General features: G+C 45.4%; 3 protein-coding genes across 4 annotated transcripts in view; 1 reads left to right on the plus strand and 2 right to left on the minus strand.

Moving 5' to 3' along the window:
• Positions 1–295: 295 nt before the first annotated feature.
• LOC115395285 (interferon regulatory factor 2-binding protein 1-like) lies at positions 296–4,806 on the plus strand. Its single transcript, XM_030100755.1, has 2 exons — positions 296–2,338; positions 4,186–4,806. Exon 1 carries the CDS (start codon positions 533–535, stop codon positions 2,312–2,314), a length of 1,782 nt encoding a protein of 593 aa, XP_029956615.1. The 5' UTR covers positions 296–532; the 3' UTR covers positions 2,315–2,338; positions 4,186–4,806.
• A 3,968-nt stretch (positions 4,807–8,774) lies between these two features.
• micu2 (mitochondrial calcium uptake 2) lies at positions 8,775–14,105 on the minus strand. Its single transcript, XM_030100756.1, has 11 exons — positions 13,855–14,105; positions 12,991–13,120; positions 12,485–12,516; positions 12,332–12,407; positions 12,211–12,258; positions 11,670–11,752; positions 10,192–10,355; positions 9,713–9,884; positions 9,521–9,629; positions 9,283–9,440; positions 8,775–9,197 (listed from the first exon to the last, which is right to left on the minus strand). The coding sequence occupies exons 1-11, from the start codon at positions 14,053–14,055 to the stop codon at positions 9,096–9,098; spliced, it is 1,275 nt and encodes a 424-aa protein (XP_029956616.1). The 5' UTR covers positions 14,056–14,105; the 3' UTR covers positions 8,775–9,095.
• Positions 14,106–19,700: 5,595 nt separating this feature from the next.
• sptbn4a (spectrin, beta, non-erythrocytic 4a) overlaps positions 19,701–27,691 on the minus strand; it is a 37,947-nt gene continuing 29,956 nt past the window's right edge. For both annotated transcript variants that reach the window (XM_030100736.1, XM_030100735.1), the window contains 6 exons: positions 24,911–26,268; positions 24,753–24,813; positions 23,405–23,673; positions 23,070–23,240; positions 22,945–22,987; positions 19,701–20,004 (listed from right to left, as the gene is read on the minus strand). In XM_030100736.1, the coding sequence (XP_029956596.1) occupies positions 19,705–20,004; positions 22,945–22,987; positions 23,070–23,240; positions 23,405–23,673; positions 24,753–24,813; positions 24,911–26,268 (2,202 nt within the window). In that variant the 3' untranslated portion in view covers positions 19,701–19,704. The remainder of the gene's footprint in view (positions 20,005–22,944; positions 22,988–23,069; positions 23,241–23,404; positions 23,674–24,752; positions 24,814–24,910; positions 26,269–27,691) is intronic.

Here is a 27,691-nt window from a genome sequence, read left to right on the forward strand (position 1 = left end):
TGTCTTCCCTTGATGGAAGCCGACGGTGTTTCGTCATCTTAATTTCTTTTTTAAGCCCATTTCCATCGGTGTGCTAACAGTTTATAGATGCTACATTTAAGTGTTAAATGCCTCCAGTTGTCTTATTTGGTTCAGGTACAGTCGTGATTATTTCCTCTTTCATAGCTGGAGACAAAACAGAATTGTAAATCAATTCTCTCCAGGAATCTATCAGGGAAACTGTAGTCCTCGTTTTTCCGGCGCACGGACTTCATTTCCCAAGATGCGCCGCGCCGCGCCGCCTCGCTGTTTCCGGTGTAACAGTGAACTTCCTCCCACTCAGCCCGACTCGAACAAACCGACACAGAAGACGTCGATAAGTTTTAAATGTTGCCGCCACCGCGCACGTTTTGAGGTCAGCTCGTGTTTATTTTCGGTGGTAAAATCTGCGGCATGCGTGGAGCGCGGTCCCGGGAGTGAAGCAGAGCCGAAACGCGTGGACCGTGACGGGTGAGGCCTCCGCAGAAAGTTTGGTGTCGGGCCTGTAAACAACATGTCGTCCGCCTCGCAGCCCTCCTCCAGACGGCAGTGGTGTTACCTCTGCGACCTGCCCAAGATGCCCTGGGCCATGCTGTGGGAGTTCAGCGAGGCCGTGTGCCGCGGCTGCGTCAACTACGACGGCGCGGACCGCATCGAGCTGCTCATCGAGACCGCCCGGCAGCTGAAGAGCACGCACGGGGTGCTGGACGGCCGGTCCCCCGGTCCCCAGCAGGGCAAGCCGGGCTCGGCCGGGCCGCTGGAGGCGGCGCGGCAGCACGGGGAGCGGGCGGACCGGGGCAGGGGGGACTACGGGGTGTCCGCTCGCCTCCCCAACGGCCTCCACAGAGCTGAGGACGTGGCCCTGTCGGAGGGCAGCCGGCAGAGCCCCAACACCCGGCGGGCCGTGGCAGGGGCGGTCCCCGGGCTGCACGGGGCCATTCCCCACGCCCTGATCGCCCAGGGGCTGGTGGCCGCTCCGCACGGGCTCCTGGCCCCCCTGTCGGGCTCCAGAGCGGGGGCAACCCCCATCGCGGTGTCGGCGGGCCCCATCATGAGCGAGGCGGGCCGGAGGCAGGCGGTGTCCATGGGGGCCAGCACCTCGGCCCTGGTGGGCATCGACCCCGCCGTGTGGAGGAACAACGAGGTGATGGCGGAACTGAACGAGGTGGCGCGCAGCCGGGTGGAGGGCTGGCCCAGCCGGCCCAAAGCGGTGCGGGACGTGCTCCTGGCCCTCAGCGGCTGCGTCCCCTTCAACGTGCGCTTCAGGAAAGACCACAGCCTGATGGGCCGCGTCCTGGCCTTCGACGCCAGCGCCACCCCAGACTTCGAACTGAAGGTGTTCGTGGAGTACCCCGCCGGCTCCGGGATGATCTTCTCGGGGGTCCCGGACCTGGTCAGACAGATGTTCCGGGACTCTGCCAAGGATGCGGGCAAAGCGGTGAACTCTGGGCTGCGCTATGTGGAATACGAGAAGAGGCAGGGCACGGGCGACTGGCGCGGCCTGTCGGAGCTGCTCAACGAGGGCGTGAGGATGTTCAAAGAGCCCCCCATCCCCGAGGTCCTGCCGCAGCCCGACGCCGTGTTGCCCCTGGCGGCGGCCGGCCGCCCCGGACCCACGAAGGGCGGCGCCCGACGCCGCAAGGCCTCTCCGGGCTCCGAGAACGGCGAGAGCGAAGGGAGGCCCGACCACCCGGGCAGGGAGCCGTGGCCCCGGGGCGCCTACCCCGGCATGGAGCCCCTCCCCGGCATGGCCGTCCCCCAGGAGGGCCCGCCCCGCCTCCACAGCCAGCCCTCCCCCATCTCGGCCCTCATGGGGGTGGCGGACAGCCTGAGCTCCAGCCAGATGTCCAGAGACAGCCCCAGCATGTCGGCCGCCCACGCCGCCTCCTCCTCGGCCGGGCGGCCCACCAGCAGCAGCCCCTCCACCGCCTCCACCTCGGTCTCGCAGGCGGCCGGGGGGCAGAACCTGAGCGCGGGGGGGCCGAGCAGCAGCGGCGGCGGCGGGGAGTCGTCGAGCGGCGCCCAGGGCACCCTGCTGTGCTGCACCCTGTGCCGAGAGCGGCTGGAGGACACGCACTTCGTCCAGTGTCCGTCCGTCCCCCACCACAAGTTCTGCTTCCCCTGCACCCGCGGCTTCATCCGCAGCCAGGGCCAGGGCGGCGAGGTGTACTGCCCCAGCGGCGAGCGCTGCCCGCTGGCCGGATCCACCGTGCCTTGGGCCTTCATGCAGGGAGAGATCTCCACCATCCTGGCCGGAGACGGAGACGTGACGGTAAAGAAGGAGAGCGACCCTTGACGTCTTGGATCCCCGCGGTGAATGGTGAGAGAGAGAGAGAGAGAGAGAGCGGCGCTCTGAGTTCTGACAGGAAGTTCATTCATCACAGCAGCTCCGCACTCAGCAGATCCTCATCTCAACCCGTTTCTGTCCAAAACACACTTTCAACCGTCTTCCTCCTTCAGCAGCAGTGAAAAGTTTCCCTAAACTCCCCTGAAGATAAACATCTCGTTTTGAGCCGATTCTCTCTTTACCAGCGTTTTGTTGATGTTATTTTTTTTTTTTGAGTTTCTCCGGAACCTAAAACCTCCTGCTGTGACCTGAAGACGCTTTAAACTTCCTGGCCAGTTTGGAAATCAAAATTTCCGCAGTGTCCATTTCAGTCTATAATGAATCGATGAATCTGATCAGAAGTTCATCGTATCTGGAGGGATGGAATCTGAACGCAGCAGCTGATGAATGAGCTTCAGTCTGAGGGTTCAGACTGAAAAATACACTTAAAAACAATGAGCTTCCACATATGAAAAGAAACTGAGTTCTTCCTCTTAAAACTTTTATTTCTATAAAACAAAACCCATTTTTAATGAAGGCAGGATAATTAAATATGTCGTAACATTTCATTAAAGTAATTCTGGGCCTATTTTAGAGTTTTTCCATCAATTTACAGTTTATTCATACAGTCTTTAAAGTAAATAACAAAGACTTTATTGTCTAAAGGATTTTTCCAGAGTCCAAAAAGTAAAAATATCCGCCGTCTACAAGAGATTGGTTATATTGGGGGGGAGAGTAACAATCGAAATAGACTAAATCATTCCAGTATTATTACAGTTTCATTGGATTCTTGACATTATAGATTTAAAATACATATTTTATAAAGATAATCCTAAGTATTAGTAGTACGGAAGAATCCCCAAAGTTTCTGATTAATGACGAATAAAAGTGGAAGGTCTTGATTCTAATGACAAAATGTTAGATTTTAGTGAACAGAGATTTGCTTTTACTTTAAAAAAAAAAACATCAAAATGTTGATCAAAAATGACATTAAACTGCCCCACAAAATTAAATTAATACGATTTCACCATGAAGGTTTAAACTCGGCTAATCTGGAGTCAGATAATCAGGAATATTTATTGTGATGATTTATTACAATATAAATATTCTGATCTTTTATTGATGAATATAAACAAAATAAAACAGGATATTAATTCATTTTACTCAGACTAAATTTAAGTTTTTTCTCTCTGCTTAATGCATTTCACTGTGATAGGAAGATTTTTGAATAACTCTTAATTTGAGAAGTTCATTTGTTTAAAAGAGAAAATCTGACATTGAACCAAATCAATCAAATCAAAATGTAATCTCCGCCTGAGGTTTAGTTTTTTCACATTTTACTGTAAACCTTTGAAACTTGAACTGATCACAAAGTTCTGGTCTAAATTCCTTCAGATTGAATGAGATTTATCAAGTTTGATCTGAAAAAAAAAAAAAAATCTACATCCAAGTTTCTTCTGACCTGAGATGAAGTTTAACTCTACAATATTCAGTACAACGTAAAGGAATGTCTTCTCAATGTCTTCTAAAGGAATGTCTAAGTGGGCGGAGCCAGCCTCAGTTTTCCTCATGTGATTGGTTAAAATCAGTTTTTTTTTTTTTTTTTGTGAAAGAAAATTAATGCTATATATTTGGGATAAGTTTTCTGCTATTTCACATGGTTAAATCTGTGATCTTAAATTTTGTTTTGTTGATTTTTGCAGTAAAACAGTTTAAATCCCAGTAAGACAGACGACCAATCATATGTCAGGACGCAGTTCCTGGCCCCGCCCACTCCCAGGCTCCTCTCCGTGCACGCCAACGTGCACACTGCCCTCCTGACTCTCCCTTTGTGTCTGCAGAAAGCACTTCCTGTTACCTGAAGGTCCGCCGGGGCTGCAGTCCATCCGCCTGCCTCTGGTGACGGACCGCCAACTCCAGACCCACCCACACCGCTCTGTGGAGGAGGGACACTTCTGTGTGTGTGTGTGTGTGTGTGCGTGCACGCTCTCAGTCCCCACCACACACACCTCCTCTGTCCCAGATCGAAAGCACACACTTTGTTTTTGAAGAACGACAATCTGATTTGTTCCGTGTTTCTTTTGTTTTTGTCGGACGTGTCACTTCCTGTCTCCGACAGGAAACAAACAACTCTGAATGTTGAGTCCATCAGGTCCTCACAGCCAAGGAGTGAAACATGTAACCCCCCCCCAACCCCTCCACAGTACGTCTTTTAGCTCTTCTCCTATTGTATGTCAAAAATGTGAATTTACTTTCAATATGGCTATGTAATTTCTATTTTTGATACAATACAAATTTCTATGTATTTGTTTATAGTGATACGAAGACCAAAGATGGCTTCATGCTTGATGTAATTTGACTGTATTGTAGCTGTGTATGCTGTATTCACTGATAACCTTGGCGTCAGTCACTAATTAGTCCATCTATCACAGAAGTACGCTTCTTTTGTCTATTTACTTTTTGAATTGTATGTATGGTAAGATACTTAGCGCCACCGTCTTCAATGGTTAACCCACATACTGATGTGATCTTTACAGGTCAGTTCTACAATAAAGTACAAATAGTTAATAAACTCCGGCCTCCGTCTGATCCCTCAAACACTTTGAGTCAATATAAGAATCGGAAGACAGCAGCTCTGTCAGTCTGTTTAGAGTTGAATTTAAGAAAAAAATGTTTTTTTGTTTTGTTTTTTTTTTTTTAATTTTCAGTAATAATTGGTCTTACTATGGCCTTACCACTTTTTTAAATTAGAACTTGGGAAGAATTTTTTTTTCACCAATGAATGGTCTTAATATAGCCTCACCGCTTTTTTAAAGTCGATATTAGGAAGGATTTTTTGCTTTTTCACCAATAAATGGACTTAATATGGCCTTACCACTTTTTTAAAGTTGAAATTAGGAAAAAAAATATTTTTTCCAATTTTCATCAAAAAATGATCTTACTATAGCCTTACTGTTTTTTTTTTTTAAAAGTTGAACCTAGGAAGAATTTTTTTTTTGTTTTTTCACCAATAAATGGTCTTACTATAGTTTTACCACTTTTTTTTTAAGTCGAAATTGAGAATTTTTTCCCCCAATTTTCAACTGATGGTCTTACTCTGGCCTTAAAACCTTTTTTAAATCAAAATTAAGAAAAATTATTTTTTCCAATTTTCACCAATAAAAAGCCTTACCACTTTTTTAAATTCAAAATTATTAAGAATTTTCTTTTTTGTTTTTTTTCACCGATAAATGGGCTTAATATATCCTTACAACTTTTTTAAAATGTTGATATTAGAAAGACATTTTTTTTTTTTTTCAATAAGTAATCGTCTTACTATGGCCTTACCACTTTTTTAAATTCAAAATTAGGAAGAAAATGTTTTTGTTTTGTCACCATTAAATGGTCGTACTGCAGCCTCACCACAGTTCTGATGTTGAAGCCAAGGATTTTTTTCCCCAATTTTCAGTAATTGATGGTCTTACAAGGCTTTCGCAGTACAAGCAGTTGGGTGACTTTGGCTCACTTCACAGATCAGTGGCCTCTGACTCAAGAGGTCATTGGTTCAATTCCCCTTCCCTTCTTCCAATTTTCAGTCACGTTGGTCTGACTATAGCCTTACAACTTTTTTTTAATCAAAATTAGGAAGAATTTTTATGTTTTTTCACCAATAAATGGTCTCACTATAACCTTACCACTTTTTTAAAGTCGAAATTAAAAACATTTTCTTTTTCCAATTTTCACCACTTAATGGCCTTACTACTTACTTAAAGTCAAAATGAAGAATTTTTTTTTCAATTTTCACCAAAAATGGTCTTACCTAAGCCTTACCACTTTTTTAAAGTCGAAATTAGGAAAAAAAAAAAAGTTTTTTCAAGATTCACCAGTAAATGGTCTTATTATAGCCTTACCGCGTTTTAAAAGTAGAAATTAAGAACTTTTTTTTCAATTTTCACCAATAATGGTCTTACTATAGCCTTACCGCTTATTTAAAGTCGAAATTAAGAACATTTTCTTTTTCTAATTTTCACCACTTAATGGCCTTACTGCTTATTTGAAGTTGAAATTAAATTTTTTTTTTCAATTTTCACCAAAAATGGTCTTACTATAGCCTTACCGCTTTTTTAAAGTCGAAATTAGGAAAAAAAAAAATAGTTTTTTCAATATTCACCAGTAAATGATCTTACTATAGCCTTACCACTTTTTAAAAGTAGAAATTAAGAACATTTTCTTTTTTCAGTTTTCACCAAAAATGGTCTTACTATAGCCTTACCTCTTATTTAAAGTCGAAATTATTAATATTTTTTTATGTTTTTTCACCAATAAATGGTCTTACTATAGCCTTACCACTTTTTTAAAGTCGAAATTAAGAACATTTTCTTTTTTCAATTTTCACCACTTAATGGTCTTACTGCTTTTTTAAAGTCGAAATTAAATTTTTTTTTTTCAATTTTCACCAAAAATGGTCTTACTATAGCCTTACCACTTTTTTAAAGTCGAAATTAAGAACATTTTCTTTTTCAAATTTTCACCACTTAATGGCCTTACCGCTTTTTTAAAGCCGAAATTACATTTTTTTTTTTCAATTTTCACCAATAATGGTCTTACTATAGCCTTACCACTTATTTAAAGTCGAAATAATTTAGAATTTTTTTTGTTGTTTTTTCACCAATAAATGGTCTTACTATAGCCTTACCACTTTTTAAAAGTAGAAATTAAGAACATTTTCTTGATTCAATTTTCACCAAAAATGGTCTTACTATAGCCTTACCACTTTTTTAAAGTCAAAATTAGGAAAAAAAAAAAATAGTTTTTTCAATATTCACCAGTAAATGGTCTTACTATAACCTTACTACTTTTTTAAAGTCGAAACTAAGAACATTTTCTTTTTTCAATTTTCACCACTTACCGCTTTTTTAAAGTCGAAATTAAATTTTTTTTTTTTCAATTTTCACCAAAAATGGTCTTACTATGGCCTTACCACTATTTTAAATTCAAAATTGTTCAGATTTTTTTTGTTTGTTTTTTCACTAATAAATGGTCTTAATATATCCTTACAGCTTTTTAAATGTAGAAATTAGGAAGGAAAAATGTTTTTTTTTCAATAAGTGATCATCTTACTATAGCCTTACCGCTTTTTTAAAGTCGAAATTATTAAACATTTTTTTAATGTTTTTTCACCAATAAATGGTCTTACTTTAGCCTTACCACTTTTTAAATTCAAAATTATTAAGATTTTTTTTCCACCAATAAATGGACTCAATATATCCTTACAAGTTTTTTAAAGTTGAAATTAGGAGGATCATTCTTTTTTCAATAACTAATAAGGTCTTACCACTCTTTTAAAGTCAAAATTGAGAAAAAAAAGTAGTTTTTTGTTTTTCCAGTTTTCACTAACTACTCAACAGTCTAACTATACCCTTACCACTTTTTTAAAATCAAAATTAGGGAGACATTCTTTTTTTTTTTTTTCACCAATAAATGGTCATACTATGGCCTCACCACTTTTTTAAAGTCAAAATTGGGAAGAAATTTTTTTTTCCAATAAGTAATGGTCTTAATATAGCCTTAGCACTTTTTATAGTCAAAATTAGTCAGAATCTTCTTTTTTCACCAATAAATGGTCTCACAATGGCCTCACCACTTTTTTAAAGTCAAAATTGAGTTTTTTTCCCCAATTTATAACTGATAAATTTTCTCACTATAGCCTTTCCACTTTTTTAAATTCAAAATTAGGAAGAAAATGTTTTGTTTTTTTGTCTTTTCACCAATAAATGGTCGTACTGCAGCCTCACCACAGTTCTGATGTTGAAGGCAAAAATTTTTTTCCCCAATTTTCAGTAATTGAAGGTCTTTCAACGCTTTCGCAGTAGAAGCATTTGTGTGACTTTGGCTCACCTCACAGAGCAGTGGCCTCTGACTCAATAGGTCACTGGTTCAATTCCCAACCCCTTCTTCCAATTTTCAGTCACAGAAGGTCTGACTATAGCCCTGCCGCTGTTATAGAGTTTAAATTAGGAAGACTTTTTTGTTTTTTCACTAATAAATCTCAATAAAGCCTTAACACTATTTCAAAGTTGAAATTTCTTAAAAAGTTTCCAACTTTCACTAATAAATGGCCTCACTATAGTGTTTTTAAAGTGAAAATTGAGAAAAGAAATTTTTATCCAATTTTCACTCATATTTGTTCGTTACGATGGCCTTACCACCGTTTAGATGTTGAAATTAAAAAAAAAAAAAAAAAAAAAATACCCCCTAATTTTCAGTACTTGACCGTCTTGTAATAGTTCTGCAGCAGAAGGTATCTGTGGCTCATTTGATGGAGCAGCAGCCTCTGATTCAAGAGGTCACTGATTCAACCCCCAACTCTTTCCAATTTCCAGTCACGGCCGGTCTCACTGCAGCCATGCTGCCGTTTCAGCGCCTCATGTACATATGAATATAAAACACATCATGGTCCTTATTTTAATGGCAAAAAACAGAACTGAAATGGTTCCCAACATTGTGCAAGATCAGTAAGTGCCATTCATCCCAATAACTCACGAAATTATATCATGAATTTGACTGCAGTGATTATCTTAAAGAATGTGGCCACAGGGGAGAACTTCAAAATAAAAGCTCAGAAGAGGGGCAAGAGAAAGAGCACTGGGATTTACCACAGAACACCAAACCAATCAATATACAAAGTGTAAACACACAAACACACACACCTGCTCTGTAAACATGTTTGTACATAATCTAGTGGTGAGAAATGATGTGGTTGAGTAGTGGTTCAAAAGGGGCTCCCGGTCTCTCCCAGGGCCTCCTGCGCCCCCTTCAGGGTCTCTCTCTTCACACACTTCCAGTAGCCTCCGATGCCGCTCTGATGTTTCACCTGCGGGCAGCACAGAGGTCACGGGGTCATGGAGAGCATGGGTGACCTCGCTTCCGGGCTCCGCCCCCCCCCTCCCCGCTCTCACCTTGAGCCCCCGCAGCACGCGGTCCGTCATCACGCCGATGAACTCCTTGTGGCTCAGGCAGCTGTCTCCGTCCATGTCGAACAGCTTGAAGACGGTGTCCAGGACGTTCTCCGACAGGTCGTGACCCGTGGCGATCCTCACCGCGCGCTTGAACTGAGCTGTGGCCACAAGACGCAGGCGGCAGAGGTCAACCGGCGGCGGAGCGGCGGCGGGTGTTTCGCCGGCGGCCGGCTCTCACCCATCCCCACCGGCCGGTTGGCTTCCGTCACCATCTTCATGGAGAAGGCGAAGTCCTCCAGGTTGTTGGTGAACAGGCAGAAGGCCTTGAACTCCTCGAAGGTGATGCTCTGTGGGGGGAGAGCGGCGGGGTCACTGGGCCGTCCCGGGCGGGGGAGGGGGGAGGGGAGGGGAGGGGGCGGGGCTTCGGTACCTGGCCGGCCGGGATCCTCTTCCTCATGTTCTCCCAGTACACCTCGTTGTCCTCCTCGCTGGTGTAGTGCAGCAGCCACTCCGCAAAGTCCTCCCTGCGCATGGTGTCCATCCCTCTGGAGAACTGACGGAACTCCATCTCCTGCACCTCCGCCTGCAGGTCCTCCATGAACCTGAGGGGCAGGGGCAGGGGCAGGGGCAGGGGCAGGGGCAGGGTTCATCTGTTCACTCCATTAAAAACTCATTTTGTCAGGTTTTTATCAAATATTCTAAATTATGACACAAGGTTAAAATCTTATGTTGGAATTTAGATTTTTAGGACTAATTGGCTGAAATTATGAAGAATAAAACAGAAAAGTATGAAAAGTTTCTGTTTCACAGTAAATGATGGAAATAAATCTTGAATTAAATTGTTTTAAATCACAATTAAAATCAGCGCCACGTCTTATTTTTGTTAAAGCAAATGCAGAATGTTGGTACCGGTGGAACTGCTGGTACTGCAGTTTTCCGTGTCCTTTCTTTCCGAAGAAGTAGGCCTGCAGGGAGGTGTTGACTCCGTCTGCGTCCACGGCGGCCCTCTGAGTTCTCGCCTCCGCCTCGTCCTTCTGGACTCTCCTCTTACTTTTCCCGATGATCTTCTTCAGCTTCAGCGGCGACGGGAGGAAAAAGACGTCGAGCTCAGATCAAAGCTCTTCCATCTCAACGTGAAGAACACAAACCAGACTGCAGCCCTTGTTCTGACTCATGCACGTCCTGCTGGAGCACCGACACGAACACAGACCAGCCGACATGCACACAGACCAGCCGAGACGAGGCGAGTTCTGCAGCGACGGTTTGAAACAGAGGAAATGAAATCAGGGACGGAGCGAAGGAAAAACCAGAGCAGAGGAGCCGTCTCACCTCCAGGGGGGGTCCGGGGGGGCCGGCGGCGCTCGAGGCAGCATTAAAGGTGGTGACAGGAGGACATTAACTTCAACACACTACATCCACACACTTTCAGAGCTCAGTGAACACACACACCCGCTGGTGTGTTAGGGAGAATTTTTAATGTGACTTCTGTTCACTGTGGAGAATTTCATCAGAAGTCAAATAAACCTGCTGCCAGAAAAGCTCTCGGATCAGTCTGGGATTAAAAAGAGATTCTATAATCTGCACAAACACAGACGAGCTGTAATAAACTCTACTAGCCTGCTTTATTAGAACGGCGTCGTAAATTTACAGTGATCACATGATCAACATTCACTAAATCAATATCGTAAAAGACTCTTGATTGCTTACGCTTCATGTCCTGACGCTCTGAAACATCTACATGACTGAAGGTCTAAATGTGAACTAAAGCAACGAAAGAATGAAACAAACCAAGCAGCAGCTAAACAACCAACTAAACAAAGTTACAGTGAAGGAAACAAGAAGAAAAGAGAGACCAGGACCATTCGGGCCGAGAGAAAGAGCACTGTTACTTAGAAAAGCCAAACCAGAAGTATGAAGAGAACTAAAGAAGGTTGGAGCTGCGACATGTGGAGAGAAAACTAAACGAGGAAATCAGAAGAAATCAAAGAAACACTGTGGAGGTGAAGTTTCCCTCAAAGCAGCTGCTTTGAAAGCTGCTGGATAAATAATCTGGAGACGTGACGGCGAGTTTAAACACGTCTGGAAGCGCCGGCGGCGAAGACGATGATGAGGAGGAGAAACATGACTTTATAGCTGCTCTGCAGCGGGCCTGAGTGGAAACATCAGCCGAGTTCACCTGAAGCTCAAATTCACTGATCCAACAACTGAGAAAGAGGCAAAGTCCCCAAAACACCCGGGGAAAAGTGCTGAGAAGGTGGGAAGTTTCCCAGAGCGGATGTGAAGCAGTGATTAACGCTCCATTAAAACCAATAGGTTTTTAAAGCCCCGGCTGTTTCTACACCTGACTCCTTATCTTGCAGTGAATTCCCCGACGTCTCCCTTCTCACCTTGAGGAACTCCTTCTTGTCCACGTGCTCGTTCCCGTCCACGTCCAGCATTTTGAAAGCTATGTGAAATCCTGTGCGCGGCTCTGCAACGGCAAGGCACCGTCAGTCACCCGGACAAACGCCGCCGCAGCCGACTGTATGCAGGGACCGACGACAGCGGCGAGAATCCCCTTCACTGCGGCGGCCATCTTGGATGAGGACCTGTCTCAGCTCCAGTGCAATCACTGCTACCGGGGAAGTCTTTCCACAGTTAAAATAACTCGCTGAATTTATTATCAAAATGAAAAGTTTTAGAGTTCTAGGATCAATACTCCTCAACAGACATGAATGCTAACTGGGTCCTCATCCAATATGGCTGCCACATATAATGTAGTCTTAAAAAAGTGCCAATATTGGGGTTTCACTTTGAAGCTTCTGTGTCGTCCACCTTCATACAGTCTGTAGCGAAGCCAAAATAATAAAAACATCAGCAGGTAACAACAGACGTGCAGCCGGACTGAAAGTGTCTCGACCCAGAGCGGCGCCGCGAGTCGGGACTCACTGGTCACGATGGTGAGCAGGAACAGGTACTCGGTGTAGGAGATGAGTCCTGGGGGAGAAACGCCGCTGTTAGAGGACGGAGGCGTCGGGTCGGCCGTCGCTGAGCGACTCGCAGGACTCACCGTTGTCTCCCAGCGCTCTGAAGAGGTCGTTCCCGGGTCGGGCGCTGGAGGCGGCGGCCAGCATGCTGTCCACGTCCTGTCACAGCAACGCCACTTTCAGATGTGTGTGTCTGTGTGAGTGGTTCATGAGTGTGTGTGTGTGTGTGAACATACCTGTGCTGTTAAAACTCTTTTTTCCAGTTTCCCTACAAGAAAGAAATCAGAAATTAACTGCAGCATGAGAAGAATTGAGGTCAGTAAAGCCCATTTCCATTCACTATATTATAAAAATAATAAGAATAACCTTCAGTAAACAGTGTTTGTGTCTCCTAAATTCCCTTTGGCGATTGATTAAAAAAAAGCATTTTACTTTTACTGAAAACTAACAAAACAGTATTACAAAATGCCAGTTTCTGTGTTTCTAAACCTGAAACAGCAACATGCACAGTGTAATGAAGGAAGCTGTTCTCTTGAAACACGTCAAACAATCTTATCAGGAATGCTTCAGAAAAAGAGGTGTGTGTGTGACTAATAGTAGGAGTGTTTCAGGTGGAGGACCACTGCAGCCCTCCATGACACCTGCAGCTCTCCAAAAAAACCAAGAAAAATGAAACCCTGCAGAGTGAGACTGGAGTGAGACTGGAGTGAGACTGGAGTGAGACGGGGTCGGCTGGACTCACGGTCGACGCTCTCCAGCATGACGGAGAACAGGAAGTCCCGGGGGGTCATGTAGGGCTCGTCCTCGTAGACCACCGAGGCGAACTGGATGAAGCGCACCTTCCTGGCAGACATGTGTGGAGCTGCAGGGTCCTGAGACCAACATCACAGATCACCAAGACAGAGGGCCACCATTATGTTATAGGTATGAAATAACGAGGCCTCAAGAAGTCCATCATTTTCAGTTACACCCTTTCTAAATCCAGGCAGCCACACTTTATTGCAGGGTGGAAGGAAGCTGCAGGGTGAATGTTGTTTCACATTTCCAAATACATCTATTAGAATCTCAAACTTTTGAGATGCATTGTAATTACTGACTTTTAAGCCAATATTAAGTTTCTATTTTGTACAGTGTGGCTGGGAATAATAATAATAGTCCTGATCTTAGGAGTGATCTTGGTTCCTTTCTCAACAGGCTGTCCCGGTGGTCCTCTGGAGGCTCTTCCTGCTCTCAGGTGGGACACAACAAACCTCAGATCACCCCAGGACCGGTAACAGTTACTGCGAAAAACAGTCGATGTTTGATTTACAGCAGATTAAGAGACAGAGGCGGGCTGTGAGGACCAGCAGGACATCTTCTCTTCTCTCTGACTCCTTATAAAGACACAGCTGTTGATGCAGTGTCCCTGACCGGCCTGTAGGGGGCGCGTGTTGACACGAAGTATTTTCACTCTTTTCTGCACAGTTCAAACACTAATATGTCGCTACAATATTCACTGAACAACATGTTATATCAGGGTGAAATCGACAGAAAAGCGATCTGAAGCGTTGTTAGGTCTGCAGCGCGGTTTATTTTCGACGCCACAAACTTTCCGAGCCGTACTCACTTTCTGCTCCTGAGCGAGCACCGCCCCGCCGGGCACGGCGCTCCGCTTCACCTGGAGGTGGTAGAAACAAACCGCTCCGGTTCCCACAGCGGAGCCCAGTAAGGCCGGGCCGACAGTCCGGCCCACGGAGAAACTCTTCCCGGAACGGGAGCTCCTGAGAGCGGAGCGCAGCGCCGCAGCGACTCTCCCCCAGCGAGCCATGTTCAGGAAGCGGAGGACGGAGCTCCGCGGACAGCAGCTGGGTCGATACGGCCACCGTAGAGGGCGGGGCCAAGTTGTAGAAGTCGCGCCCATCACGGACACGCCCAGAACGTAACAGTCTACGTCAGCACGTAAACAAACGCTGACATCACGTTCACTTTTCTTTAAAATGATTATTTTCTGTGTATTCTGAAAGTAAAGCAAACATTAAATGAGGAAATTGTTAATCTGAAGAACAAGAAACATACTCGAACTTAAAATTAAGCCTTATATTATAATTATAAACAAAATAAATATTTTTAATTTCTTTAATTTAATCAGATTTTGAACTTACCAAGTTGTATTAAAATTGAAATTATATGACATGAATGTACAGAGTGCTTGATTTATCATCAAAAGTTCTCATTTTTGTGATTTTGCTGTAAAACAAAAAAAACAAAATTTTAATTGGAGCCGAAAAACATGTTTTACATTCAAACGAAAGATGAGTTTATGCTTGTGTGCATGCCTGTGCCATACACACACCTGTCATTTGTTATGTTGTGTGCATGAAGTTTCAGAACTGCAATGCCAAAAAGAAATTTACATTTTCAAGATGCTTTACCATTTAAACCATTTAAAAAAATCAGGTTCAGTCATTTCAACTTTTTGTGACCATCTTTATGTAACAAGGCTATTTTATCCATTCAAACATAGCTTTTATTATTTCATATTTTCCTGTAGTTTTGCCTCTTACCTATTTTTGATATCTAATCTTTTCATTTAGTCAGGGTTTACCTGATTTAATGATTTTAGCAAACTAACATTCAGCCATTCAAGCTGTTTCAGCTTTTTCATATTATTTTTGAAGTTTTCCTGAGTTTTTTCAGCAGTTTTATAGCTTTTTATATAGCTTTGATTCTTTTTCGGAACTTGTTAAACCTGCAGGTTGTCAGAGTAAAGAGAGAGTTTCACTTATTTCATTTTCCTGAGACTTTCCTTTAGTTTTCATTTAGTCCTGGTTATTAGACAACTTTGGAAATTCGAGATTTGTGAGTGAAAGGCAGCATGCAGGAGACAGTGAGAGGAGACAGATTTTACTTCTAAAACTGTCAAAAAGCCCCCCCCCAAAAACCAAAAAAAACAAAACAAAACAAAACAAAACAAAACTGAGTGAATTGTAAAGGCTGCTGTGCAATGAAGTTAAAATAAAGAAAGTATCTCAATTTCTGACGGTGATACACTGAAATACAGCAGTGTGGCAGAAAAACTGCCTTTGGCTCCGGAGCTGAAGTTTGCAGACGTCTTGTTTCGGATGAAGATGATCTCCTTATAGATGATCTTCATCCTGCAGGAGGACGCCAGTCGGTCAGCGACGGTTCCATTCTCCATCCAGTGAGTTGAGGGAAAACAAACCAAAACGAAACGGATCCATTCAGTTCCGGTTCCAGTCGGAGCTCCTGAAGCAGCTCGGCTTGATGTTTTCTTCACTCTGCATCACAGCTGCACTTTAGTGCACAACAAAAAAGTTGCACTTTTCTTCACGTAAATAATTAATTCACGTTTTATTTTAAAAACTGCACCAGAAATAAAGACGGGGCGAGTTTCTGCTGCTGCTTGTTGTGGACATGCTGTTAAATCAGCACGTTTCCATCCTAACGACACACTTTAGAGGAAGATCAATTTGAAATTTTCATTTAAACTGTAAATATGAATGATTGTGAAATCAACATGCACGACTCACAAAAATTATGTTTCAATGCTCTGCAAAAACCAAACGACCCTTTTCAGCGAGATCAATTCAAATAAACTGTGCAATTCATTGACGAAAAAAAGTTAAGGTCAGTTATTTGGAAGACAAAAAAAATAGCTTAATATCTTGAAACGCTTGTATTTATCACAAACGTGTAGCCGTGATGTTAAGACTACAAACATTCTGTCAAATCAGTGGAAAAGTGTAGAAAACAGTTGCATCATCCAACATGAACACGTCAGGAAGACGTTTTCATTTGACATTGTGAGAAAGGAGTTATGATTTAAGCTGAAATGTGATTTTTTTGGAGTACTTATATATTGTTATGTTTCTGGTGATACAGGGACAGAAAGAAAAGTGAAAATTCTACGTTGTGCTTGAAGGTTGAAATTAAAACTGATTTTAAAAAAGGTTGAAATGAGGACAAACTGTTGAGCTTAATGCAGAACTGTGGAGAATTAATACAAATATTAAAAATAAAGTGACTATTTTGGCAACAAAGTGAAAATGTAGAGAATAATAAAGAGGGGAAACAGAAGTTTGAAAGAGGTGAGAATAGAAGTAATTTAGTGTGTGTTTCTGCATTTCTGTGTGTTTCTGCTCTTCTGTCCCGTGGTGTGTGTCCACATCAACTCCACGTCAAGTGTTGCGTCAGCAAGTTTGGAGGTTTATTTAATGTCATAGCAGCAAGTTGTAATGTAAAGTAACAAAGACATACACACTTGTAAGACCATCAATGAAGGAAACAAGAGTTTTGCACAATACTGTCGTCCTCACTCACGGTTCGATGCTGCCTGTGTGGCACCGGTGTAACGGTGGGAAACGTCCCCGTGTGGGTCAGAACCGTGATGGGAAGCAAACACTCGGAAACGGTGGCGCGGATAAATATCTGCCATGAATCCCAACAGCTACGGCCACACGGAAACACCGGAGCTCCTACAGGTGGAGGGAGGGGGGCGGGCTGCGAGCGGCGACTTGGCTGGAGTCAAATCAAAGGGAATTTTTTAATCTTTTTGTTTGTTTTTTTTTTTGTTCTCCTCTGGAACCGGCGGCCTGGCAAACCGCATGACATGGCACTTATGTAAAAACAAAGAGTGACCCACAAAGAAAGAGACATTCACATGGCGAGAGGAGGTCGACCTGCGGCGGCAGGAAACACACCCCGCCAGTCAGCTGGACTTCAGGAAGGAAGACCGTCTGTCCTGCCGTCCACTTCACTGCAGGCCGAGCAGGAGGCCAGACCGCCACAGCTCACCGGTGTGTGTGTGTGTGTGTGTGTGTGTGTGTGTGTGGGGGAGTGGACTCCTGCCACAGCAGAAAGTGACAAACTGTTCAGGATCACAGGATCATGCGAGCCTCCTTCATCCCAACATGAAAAACTTACAAATGAATAATTAATGAGTGAAACTAACTCTCAAACTTTTCAAAATAACATAATGTTAAATAATAGAAGATAGAACATTATGTTAAATAACTACATTTATACTGTAGGTATAGAAATTGGTTTCATTTGGCAACAAGTTAATAACCTAACCCATGAAGTGGAAGTTTTTAATAAATGATCAGATTATTGTGACTGTTTTTTAAAAATATTGGGGAAAATTTTGAACACAATAAGTGAGCATGTTTTGTCTTAAAAGGCTTGACAACACAACGTGGTAAAAATATCATGTTACGCAACAAAACTTCTTCAAATTATAACGCTAATCTTATCCAGTTCTAGTATATGATCATGTGACAGTGTTGAAATTGTAAAGAAAATATCGCTCGCTCACAGTGCTGTGAAACACTTTTCTGAAATATAACATGAAAACTTCCACATCGTCACATGAGATTATCTGAAACCTTTTAAAATGATAACAGGAAAAAATTTAAATCATGGAAAAATATTAACATTACTTCACAGCATGTTGAATTTAAATGCTAAAATATATTTTTTAAAACAAATTTTTCTTGGTACAAAACAACTGAAACTTTCTGCAGATATTTTAATCAACAATGTGTTTTCTTCTGGAATCTTTACGGAGCGTGAGCGATCATCAGATTAAAGGTATGTATGTATATGACGATATCTGGATGGTGCTGGATGCTGATGGGCGTCTGTGTTTCTGCTGTGGCGGCGGCGTGGCGTCGGCACGCCGTGCCGACGCCACGCCACCCGGGCTCCGTCCGTCACGTGAAGACACGCCCGCCGCTCCACCAGCTGTTTCCGGGGCGGCGGGGCGACTCCTGAATCTGGTCTGAATAAATATCGGCGTATAAAAATACAACAGGCACACCTCCAGGCATGTCCTGCTGCTCTTCCCTGGTAAAACCTGCTCAGTACAACTACACACTGCTGGACTCCTATATACACTATGACCAGTAATAGTGACTCCTAATTTGCATATTTTTCATTTAAATGTCATAAACATTAATATAATCTGAGTGATGACTGGCTTTTATTTGTGGATTAATACAAATCTTTTAATTTTACCCATTTATTTCAGTTCAGAGTATTGTTTTTATTAGAGCACAGGATTTATTGGTATACATACAAAGATAGGTATATACAGCTCATGACTGGGATCATGACAGTTTGACATTGAACTTGCCTTTGATGGAGAGATTCCAATCGGTCCAACCAAACACAGAACTCAGAAAACTACCTCTGGTTTTCTAGTTTCTTTTTTTTTTTCTTCCTGTTTTTTTTTTTTTTCTTTTCTTTTCTTTTTCATTACAATTTGGGCGGAGCACCGCCTGCCGACCCGGCGGTGATCGTCGAACATTTCACAGCTGGGATCTGTTTACATTCTGTGGAAAATAAACCGGCGGTGAAACAGTGGAACCGTCACCAGGGAGCCGTCTGGGGTCTGAACCGCTGGTTCCTCTGTTACCACCCCCCCTCCCCTCCCCTCCCCTCCCTCCTCCTCCTCCTCTCATGCTTCCTCGGGAGGGAAGACCACCCGGGACTCGGCGGATCGTGATCGCCCCCCCCCCAGGTTTTCCCCGCTCACATTTTAAATTATTGCAATTCCTGCCCGACTCATGTGGAGAACATAAAAAAGAAAGGCAAGTTTAACAGGTGCACTAATAGACTAGTTCATGCAGTGTTGGGATCTCTGTGGTGTTCACAAAGGCTTGGCGTCACGCGGCGCTCCTCTGAGCACACCCCGGGGTTCACGGGTTCGAACCTGATGGACAGCTCTCTTTTTTCTCTCAACATGGATCGCTGCGGACAAATCATAAGAAGGAGAATCCATAAGGAGAGTCGCAGGAACGGAAAGAGGAGCGGAGGAGAGGCGTGCTGCCGGATCGGAGGGGCTCCACGGACGTGGGCATTCCGTTATATTCACACGGCGGGAAGCGGGTTACAGGTCGTCTATGATCAGTATACAGATGTGTCGGGTGTCTAAGGTGCTCGACCGCCGGGACGAAGAAGCTTCTTCGCCTGGATGTGACAAATCAAAGCTTTTACATTTTTGCGTCTCAGTTTCCGCTGTTTCCCCCGTTCTCTCGCTAACAAAGAGAAAAAAATAAAAAAGTATATTGCTTCAAAAAACGTTTTTTTTCTCCATTTTTTTTCTTGTTTTTTTTTTTTTAATATTGTGAAACATTTCATTAACCACTTGTCGGGTTTTTCGTCTAGATCGACAGAGCATTACATTATCAGTCAAAGATACATACAGAAAGATGCTGTGAATTCCAAGAGATTAAACGATCGACGATGGGACGTGACAGTGACTAATTCCTGGGACCGTTTGTCTTTGTCCGTCTGTCTGTCTGTTCTGCGCGACCTCCCACCAGCAGGTGGCGCAATGCGAGCACGGATGTATTGCCTGGGTGAAGGGGAGGGGCCGAGAGATCACAGTCTGCTACCCCGCCCTCCCTCCCACCCGCCGCCTCCCTGGAGTCAGTGAGTTACCGCGGCGACCGCCTCATTTGCTCTTGCCGGACGTGCTGGAGCCGCCGGCGCCGCCCTCCAGCTTGTCTGCGATCTCGGACGTGTCTAGCTTGTCGGAGCCGTCGCCCTTCTCTGACCTCTCCTTCTCGGACCGCTCCTCGCCCTCCGCCGGCTCCGACCGCTCCGACCTGGCGTCGGCGTCGCCCTCCGACTTCTCCTTGCGCTCCGAGCGGTCGGGGTCCATGGCCGAGGTGCCCGGCTTGTCCCACTTGGCCATGGCTTCGTGCTCCGATATGCAGGTGGTGATGTTGGAGGTCCAGGCCTTCAGGTCCTCCTGCCGAGACACCGGAGACACACAGGCAGCCGGTCACTCCGCCTCTCAGTCCCTCCTGCTTCAGCAAAGATTTGCGTTTACAGTTTCCATGTTGGGCCACTAGTGGGTGCTGTTGCTTGTTTTGACTGTTTCTGTTTCAGCTACGCCGTGGAAGGTGCTCAAAGTCTACGGCTGTCCTGACAAATTCACACGCATGGTCAAACAGTTCCATGACAACATGTCTGCAGCAGTCTCTGTTGGAGGGGACACCAGTGCTTGTATGTCACCGAGTAAAGCAGGAGTGTGTGTTGGCACCGACTTTGTTTGCGGTATATCTTGCTGCAGTTCTGGAGTATGTGGGTAGCAGAACTATGAAAGGAGTGTACATCAGGTCGCGATCAGATGGTAGTCTCTTCAACCTTGCTCGGCTACGAGCTGCCACTACGACAAAACTGATCTGTGTGAGAGAATTGCTCTATGCCGACGACTCTGCCTTGGTTGCTACAAATCTACAAGATATACAAGAGATTTCCAATCTATTTGTTGAAGCAGCAACATGCTTTGGCTTGCGAATAAATGCCTCCAAAACTGAGCTTCTGTACCAACCACCACCGCACCAGCAGCCTGAGCAACCAGCTGTAGAGGTGAACGGTATGGCCTTGAAAACAACGACCACTTTCATCTACCTAGGGAGCACAGTCACCAACAAGAACTTGTCTGATGCTGAGATTGACCGAAGAACTCAAGCTACCTGCAAGGCTTTTGGGTCACTACAGCGGCGACTCTGGTCCTGACACGACATCAAGCTCTGTACGAAGATCAAAATCTACAACACAGCTGTATTGGCATCACTTCTATACGACACGGAAGCCATGATCCTCTACCGCCGACACGTCAAACAACTAACACGTGTGCAACTTCGCCACATGCGCCACATCATGCACATTAAGTGGCAAGATCGTGTCCCAGATGTTGAATTACTAGAGAGAGTGGGAGTGGTGAGTGTAGAAGCTTTGTTGGACATGTCTCGAGGATGCCTGATGACCGCCTCCCCAAACAAGTGTTCTACAGAGAGCTGCAGCACGGGAAACGTACGGTGGTCAGAACCTTCGGTATAAAGATGTCCTTAAACGTCACATGAAATCTGCCCAGATTGACAGCGACACACTTGGGAGCAGCAAGCCTCAGACCGGTCCGACTGGCATGTTGTTCTGCATCAAACCATCAAAAGTGTCGAAGAGAAAAGAAGAACTGATTATCTGTCCGCTCATGATCGCCGTCACACTGTTCTAAGTGCCAGTGATTTCACCTGTGGCAAATGTGGGCGACCATGTAGACCAAGAGCCGGTCTGATGGCTCACCTGCGTGCATGCAAGAGATAAACAACACCCAACATTCAAACACCTCTCCACCTCTCTGGTCCTCATCGAAATCGATGGACTGCCGAAGAAGAAGAAGTTTGAGGGTTTTATCTGTGGAGTTTAAGAAGGAATGAATGACTTCCGGAGCGTGTCTGGATGTAAAGACGTCTGCTGGTGGACAACTGCTGCTTTCACAGACTTTGGAAGTTCAATGTCTTTTGAAAAACACTCCAAAAATACCCTCGAGAGGACTTTCAGACAGGAGAGAAACCTTCCGCCTCTTCATACAGATGACACACAGCTGCCTGTTAACCAGACTATCATATCAAGTCCTATAAATCCTGCCTGGTGGAGTCCATGTCTTATTCAAGCTGGAGTAGACGATCAATTTATGGATGAAAAGTAGATTTAATGCTGAACAGAATTGACTAACAGTATAAATCGATGACATGTTACTGTTAAATCAATATCTGTCTTTTTTACACACATCCACTGTTTGAGTGAATCTCCTTTGCAGCATGAGGAGACTTGTCTTAAAGCGTCTCCCTGCTGCCACACAGTGGAGCCTCAGAAGACGCTGCTTCATGCAGCTCCAGTGAACACTGCTCATCCAGGAACTTTAACTCTTTAACGCCTGAAAGAGGCCGAATCAACCAGAGGCTTTCTACAGTATCACATGTTTTAGGTCATTTCAATAACCCAGTGCAGAATAAAAACTGAATTACAGATCAGGCAAATGGTGTCTAACAGCACGAATACTTAATTCTTCTATTCAGTGTTTCATGTGAACAGTTGTATCACTATTTTATAAAAAATGAAAACCATTCAGCTTCTGTACATCTTAAAGCGATACTTCAACATTTTGGCAAATTGGCCCATTTAGCGCAATTCATTAGTCATTTCGAACACTATACTTACTTTTTTTGTGAGGGCGAGCTGTTGTTTATTCAGAGGTGAGTCGGGGAAGGTTTTCGGGACGGACACAATGGAAGTGGACGGTATTTTTGTTCCCCCTCGTCAAACTCATCAAATACACAATCCAACAACCCCAAAACACATTGGTGGGCAAATTATAATCCGCACATTCACTACGCTGTGAAATATTAATGCAAAATTACCACATTGAGTTGTTTATGCGAAGATTTCTAAGACGGAACTACTTGTCTGGGCGTAGTGATTTCAAAAGAAAAAGTAGTTCCCAGTATTTGCTCTAGTGTCGTAACGCTACAATATTATTTGTTGGTGTTCCACAGCGTAGTGAATGTGCGGATTATAATTTGCCCACCAAAGTGTTTTGGGGTTGTTGGATGTGTCTCTCTTGCTTAATGTTTATAGTGTGTTGTTCTCTGCAGCTTGTGTGTAGTTTCTTTACAAAAACAGCCAACAGCACCCTCTAGTGGTCCCACATGAGAACTACATCGTTTTTAGCTTCTCTGCCATTTCTGTGGAAACAGACATCGCTTTCAAAACCCTGCAGTTTAAATTGTAAAAACCCCAAAATGATGTTTTCTCCTGTAACCGTCGCCTCAGTCTGCAGGAGGTCAGTCGTCAGCTCTGCCAGCCGAGGCATCGCTAAGGCTGCACGCGTTTATCGTCTCACCTCGTCTTTTGCGTGGAATACGAAGTTGCTCCCGTCGTTGATTCTGTGGCAGGGAGAAATAAAACAGCGTTAGTTCTCCATCTGTCCCGCCGCTCGGTGGCGTTTCTCTCACGGACGCTTCTCACTGGAGGATGAAGACGTTCTTCTTCTTCTTGTATCCCATCGAGGGGTCGAACGTGCAGTTGGAGAGGTCGACCGGCGGCTCGCCGTTGTACGTAGCCGTGTGGTTTCGGGCGTCCTTGTAGAAGGTCAGCTGTCCCTCCTTCAGCACGCAGTACACGTTGACCCAGGACTTGCTGTGGGAGCAGAGCGGCAGCGGCGTGAGGAACCTGAACCCCTGGTAACACACACACACACACACACACACACACACACACACACACACACACACACACACACACACACACACACACACACACACACACACACACACCCCCCTCGGGAAGGCGGACGGTGGTACCTGTTGGGGCTCCGCTGCTGAGCTTCCAGGTCGGAGCTGGTGGCCTTCTTGCGGTACAGGAAGCCTTCGTTTTGGGCAGTGTGTGAGGGCGGCTGCGGCGTGGTCGGGGCGCCGGTGGCGGGGGCGGAGCGCGAGCGCCGGGTCTCCTCGGGCTCCTTGGGGCGGGGCCTCCTCCGGGGTTTGGGGCGGTCCCGGGCGCGAGGGCGACCGTCGAAGCGGGTGACGGGAGCAGAGAGGCTGCTGGGAGGCCGGTACGGCTCTCCTCGTGCCTGACGGGAGAAACACAGCCTGTGTGAATCCCCACAATGAACTCAGCTCACAGCAAAATGTGCTGAAAATGTTTTATAGTCATGACTGTTACATTTATTTAACATTTTAAGCCTTTGCAAACCATTTTCCTGTTTTAAATGATGGAATAAAATAATTATCCAGATGAGTGTGAAGTGGAATTTTTGGGAGGAGAGTGAGTGAATAAATTAATAAAATAAATAAATAAATCATCAATTATGCAAAAAAGGTCATTTTATAAAAGTTACTTCATTCCATTAACTGTTTATCTATGGTTTTATTCATAGTCTAGTTTAATTTTTAAGTAATTTTTGCAATAATTTTTACGCAATTGACCCTTTTTTAAAAATATAACCTTCAGTTTAATCTTAGGAACAGAAAATTTCAGAAATACAACAGAAAAATTCCTCAAATAACAGCAAAGAGGAGACGGATGAAAAGCCTGAAGATTATATCGAAAATATAAGACATCTTTCACGATAAAACAAAGCTATACTGAAAATAAATTTAACATCATAATTAGAGAAAACGGTGCAAAATATGTATCAAACATAAAAATTCTTCTACAAAATCATGATGAAAAAATAAAAAACGTTTTTTTAAACAGCATAAATGCATTGTTCTTTAATGTTCCACAGAGTTGTGAGACTGGTACAGAATAATATGACTGACTTCACTTTAGCGCTGTTGGTATTGAGGTCTGCACTGAGAGCGTCGTCACCGGCAGGTCAAGCTGTGGTTGCTGGATTCTATATTATTCCCACAGAGTTAGAAACCGTCTGTCATAAACCGCATTTACTTTATGTGTGTCTACTGTCTGCTAAATGTGATTCTGTCCTGCGTGCATCGATCGCACTCCAGCAGCATTTCCTTTCCTGCATCTATGAAGAGTAAAACACTTCAACGGGCCGACCGGACCCTGCAGAGACGACTAACGGGGCACTTCCTGCAGCCTTAAGGTCACTCTGGAAGGTCAGTCCAGACAGCCAGAGGGAGGCAGAGCTGCTGCTTCAGGGGAAACCGGGTTTATAAATGACCGTGATGGTCTTACTGAACTCACATGTGCCGCCTCTCTCTCCTGGACCTGCTCTACGATCTCTGCCATGGTGGATCTCTTCTCCCTGGAGGGGCGACACACACCGAAGACGCCATCAAACAACCGTAGAAACAGCTGAGGTGAGAGAGTGAAGCCAGAGAGGACTGTGGGCCGGCGCTGACCCTGAGCGTTTGTCGGAGCCGTCCTTGACGGAGCCCTCCAGGTCGCTGGAGTCCTGCCGCTGCAGCCGCTGCTTGCCGCTGCCCTCCTGCTCGCTGGACGACTGCCTCTCCAGGCGCCGCCGGTAGCGCTCCTGCCGCACGATGAGCGGCAGCTCGTTGAGCCGCGCCTGGATCTCCTGCTCGCTGGACGTCTGGCGGCCCAGCTTGTACTCCCTCTCGCGCCGCAGGTGGTCCATCTGCGGGTCGGAGCGGCTGCCCCGGGGGTCCCGCTGCAGCCGGCCGTGCAGCAGCTCCAGCCCGGACTCCGGCCCCGCGTTGTCCGCCATGGGGATGTCGCCGTACTGCTCCCGCTGCGCCCGGCTGGCCTCCAGCAGCGGGTTGACCGCCTTGTGGATGTGGTTGATCCGCGGCTGCATGAAGTCGGCCTTGAGGTGCTGCCAGGCGTACGCCATCTTGGGGTCCATGATGCCTCCGCTCTGCGCCAGGAAGCCCGAGCTGCCCAGGCTGCCGCTGCTGTAGTGGTTTTGTGCCAGGTAGCCGGAGCTGCCCATCCCTCCGGCGCTCGGGTAATTCTGCGCCAGGTATCCGGAACTGCCCAAGTTGGGCGGTTGTGCCAAGTAGCCCGAACTGCCCATGTTGGGCTGTTGTGCCAAATACCCAGAACTCCCCAGATTAGGCTGTTGTGCCAAATATCCTGAACTCCCCAGATTGGGCTGCTGTCCCAGGTATCCAGAGCTTCCCAAGTTTTGTGTTTGCGCCAAATATCCCGAACTGCCCATGTTCTGCTGGGGCAGGAAGCCGGGGCTCCCCATCCCGCCGCCGCCGGGCTGCTGAACCAGGTTACCCGAACTCCCCAACCTGCCGCTGCTCAGGTGGTTCTGCAGGCCCCCCACGCCCCCCGCGGTCAGGCCGAAGTACCCGGAGCTCTCCCCGCTGCCGGCAGTCTGATGGTTCATCCCAAAGTAGGAGGAGCTGTCCGGCCCGCCGCTGTGGGACGTCAGCGCCGAGAAGCCGGAGTCGCTGCCCCCGCCGGCCGCCGCCGCCTGGTGGTTCATGCCCAGGTAGGAGGAGCCGGCCAGCTTCCCGCCGCACTGCTGCTCCAGGCCGTGGTAGCCCGAGCCGTTCAGCACCGGGTTGTAGCTGGCGAGCGCCGAGGACAATCTCTGGGTCGCGGGCGCGGCGCCCAAATCCAGGGCGCTCTGCAGGGGCTTGGGTTCCACGTGGGCCTGGACCGCCTGCCTCAGGAAGGAGGAGGTAGCGCTGGTGGAGGGAACGGCGGGCGTCAGGCAGGACAGGGGGAACATCCTCCGGCTGGACAGCGGGGTGCTCTTCTTCTCCTCCTCCTTCTTCTTCTCTGCCTGAACACGGAGACACAGACACAGCTAGAAGCAACGCAACTTCCACCGTCGCAACAAAAACCCAACGCAACTATGTGCAAAACTTTAAAGCGTTTCACTGCTGAGGGGATGAAATGAAGGAGTTCTGGGAAGGTCTGACAGCAGCCTGGTTCAGAATGGACCCGAACAGATCGTCTTCTCACTGAGACTTTGTCTGATGGAGAAATTCTCCCAATCTTTACTCACATTGCTCTCTCTCTTTTTTTTCTTCCATGTTTGTGTTTCTAACCTGCAGCCAATCCCATCAACATGTCTTGGTGTCAACACTGAAGTGTTGTCAGTATTTTAATTCTCAGGAAAATCTCTGTTGGGATCAGGTTTAACACACATCTGTAGTCTGGAGTTAAATGTTCTGAACATTATGCAGAGTAAAAGAAATAACATTCAGAAATCAGGGATTTACTGACTTCCTAAAAAAAAAAAAAAAAACAATAATAATGTTAGTAAAGGCCTGAGCCTCCTCACATAGTAGTGTGTAATTTTTTTAAGAATAAATGTGTAAAATTGATCATTTTAACTCTCAGGTGTAACACAACATTTTTTACACTTCAAAACTATAAAGTCAGGATCAAGATTTACTTATCATAGAATAACATTTCTTACAAAGTTTTGTGAAATCAGCTAAAACAAACTTACTTCATCAACTGTGATTCAAAAAGTTTCTAAATAAGTTTTAACCCTCTGAAAAATCACATTTACCACTACTATCCTAAAGTACAATGTGTTAGTTGCAAAACAAACACACTAAATATGACATTGGTCATTTCTGAGTGTTTAAAAATCATTTTCATTCTCGCTTGCTGTGGATTTTTGTATCCAGATTTTTAATTTTATTTATTTAGGCTAAGTGCATAAATCAGGAGAACTGCGTATCTCCGGGAGAAGCTTTTCTTAATTTTATTATTACAATCCGTGGTCATTATGAGGTATTTTGGCTCGAGTTTTGAGGGGGAAAATTCATTTCATCCATTTTGGAAAACTATTGTAACCAACTGTGGAAAAAGTGATTAATTAACACAATGACTTTCTCTTATAGTGAAGTATTTCCTTTAATCTATCAGTAGAAAACATACAGGTGTTAACTGATACAGTGAAGGCTTCTGGGTAAACTGTACATGTTCAGGATTCTGTTTGGATTGAGATTTGACAGATTGTTTAGCAATGAGAGTAAAAGCAGGTCTCGTATGAGGGTGAAGACGTGACGAGGAGTGACTCATTCATTCATTCATTCATTCAGACTCCGTCCTGAAGCGTGTAGCGGGAGGCAGATGGCGTGCGGCGGGTGAGCGTACGCCACATGCAGCATACGTCACCGGCAGACACACTCCGGCCCGTCATGATGCAGACTGATGGCATGCGCCAAGCCGCCGCGCCCGCCCAAGGT

Source organism: Salarias fasciatus, chromosome 10 (assembly GCF_902148845.1).
Source record: "Salarias fasciatus chromosome 10, fSalaFa1.1, whole genome shotgun sequence".
NCBI lineage: Eukaryota > Metazoa > Chordata > Actinopteri > Blenniiformes > Blenniidae > Salarias > Salarias fasciatus.

Bases quoted from the DNA above. Each gene is read 5' to 3' on its own strand.
- LOC115395285 (XM_030100755.1), top strand. From the start codon at position 533: ATGTCGTCCGCCTCGCAGCCCTCCTCCAGACGGCAGTGGTGTTACCTC.
- micu2 (XM_030100756.1), bottom strand. From the start codon at position 14,055: ATGGCTCGCTGGGGGAGAGTCGCTGCGGCGCTGCGCTCCGCTCTCAGG. The intron at 12,259-12,331 runs GTGAGTCCTGCG...TTTCTCCCCCAG, and splicing joins CAGAGCGCTGGGAGACAACG to GACTCATCTCCTACACCGAG. The intron at 11,753-12,210 runs GTGAGTCCCGAC...TTGCCGTTGCAG, and splicing joins CCTGCTCACCATCGTGACCA to AGCCGCGCACAGGATTTCAC.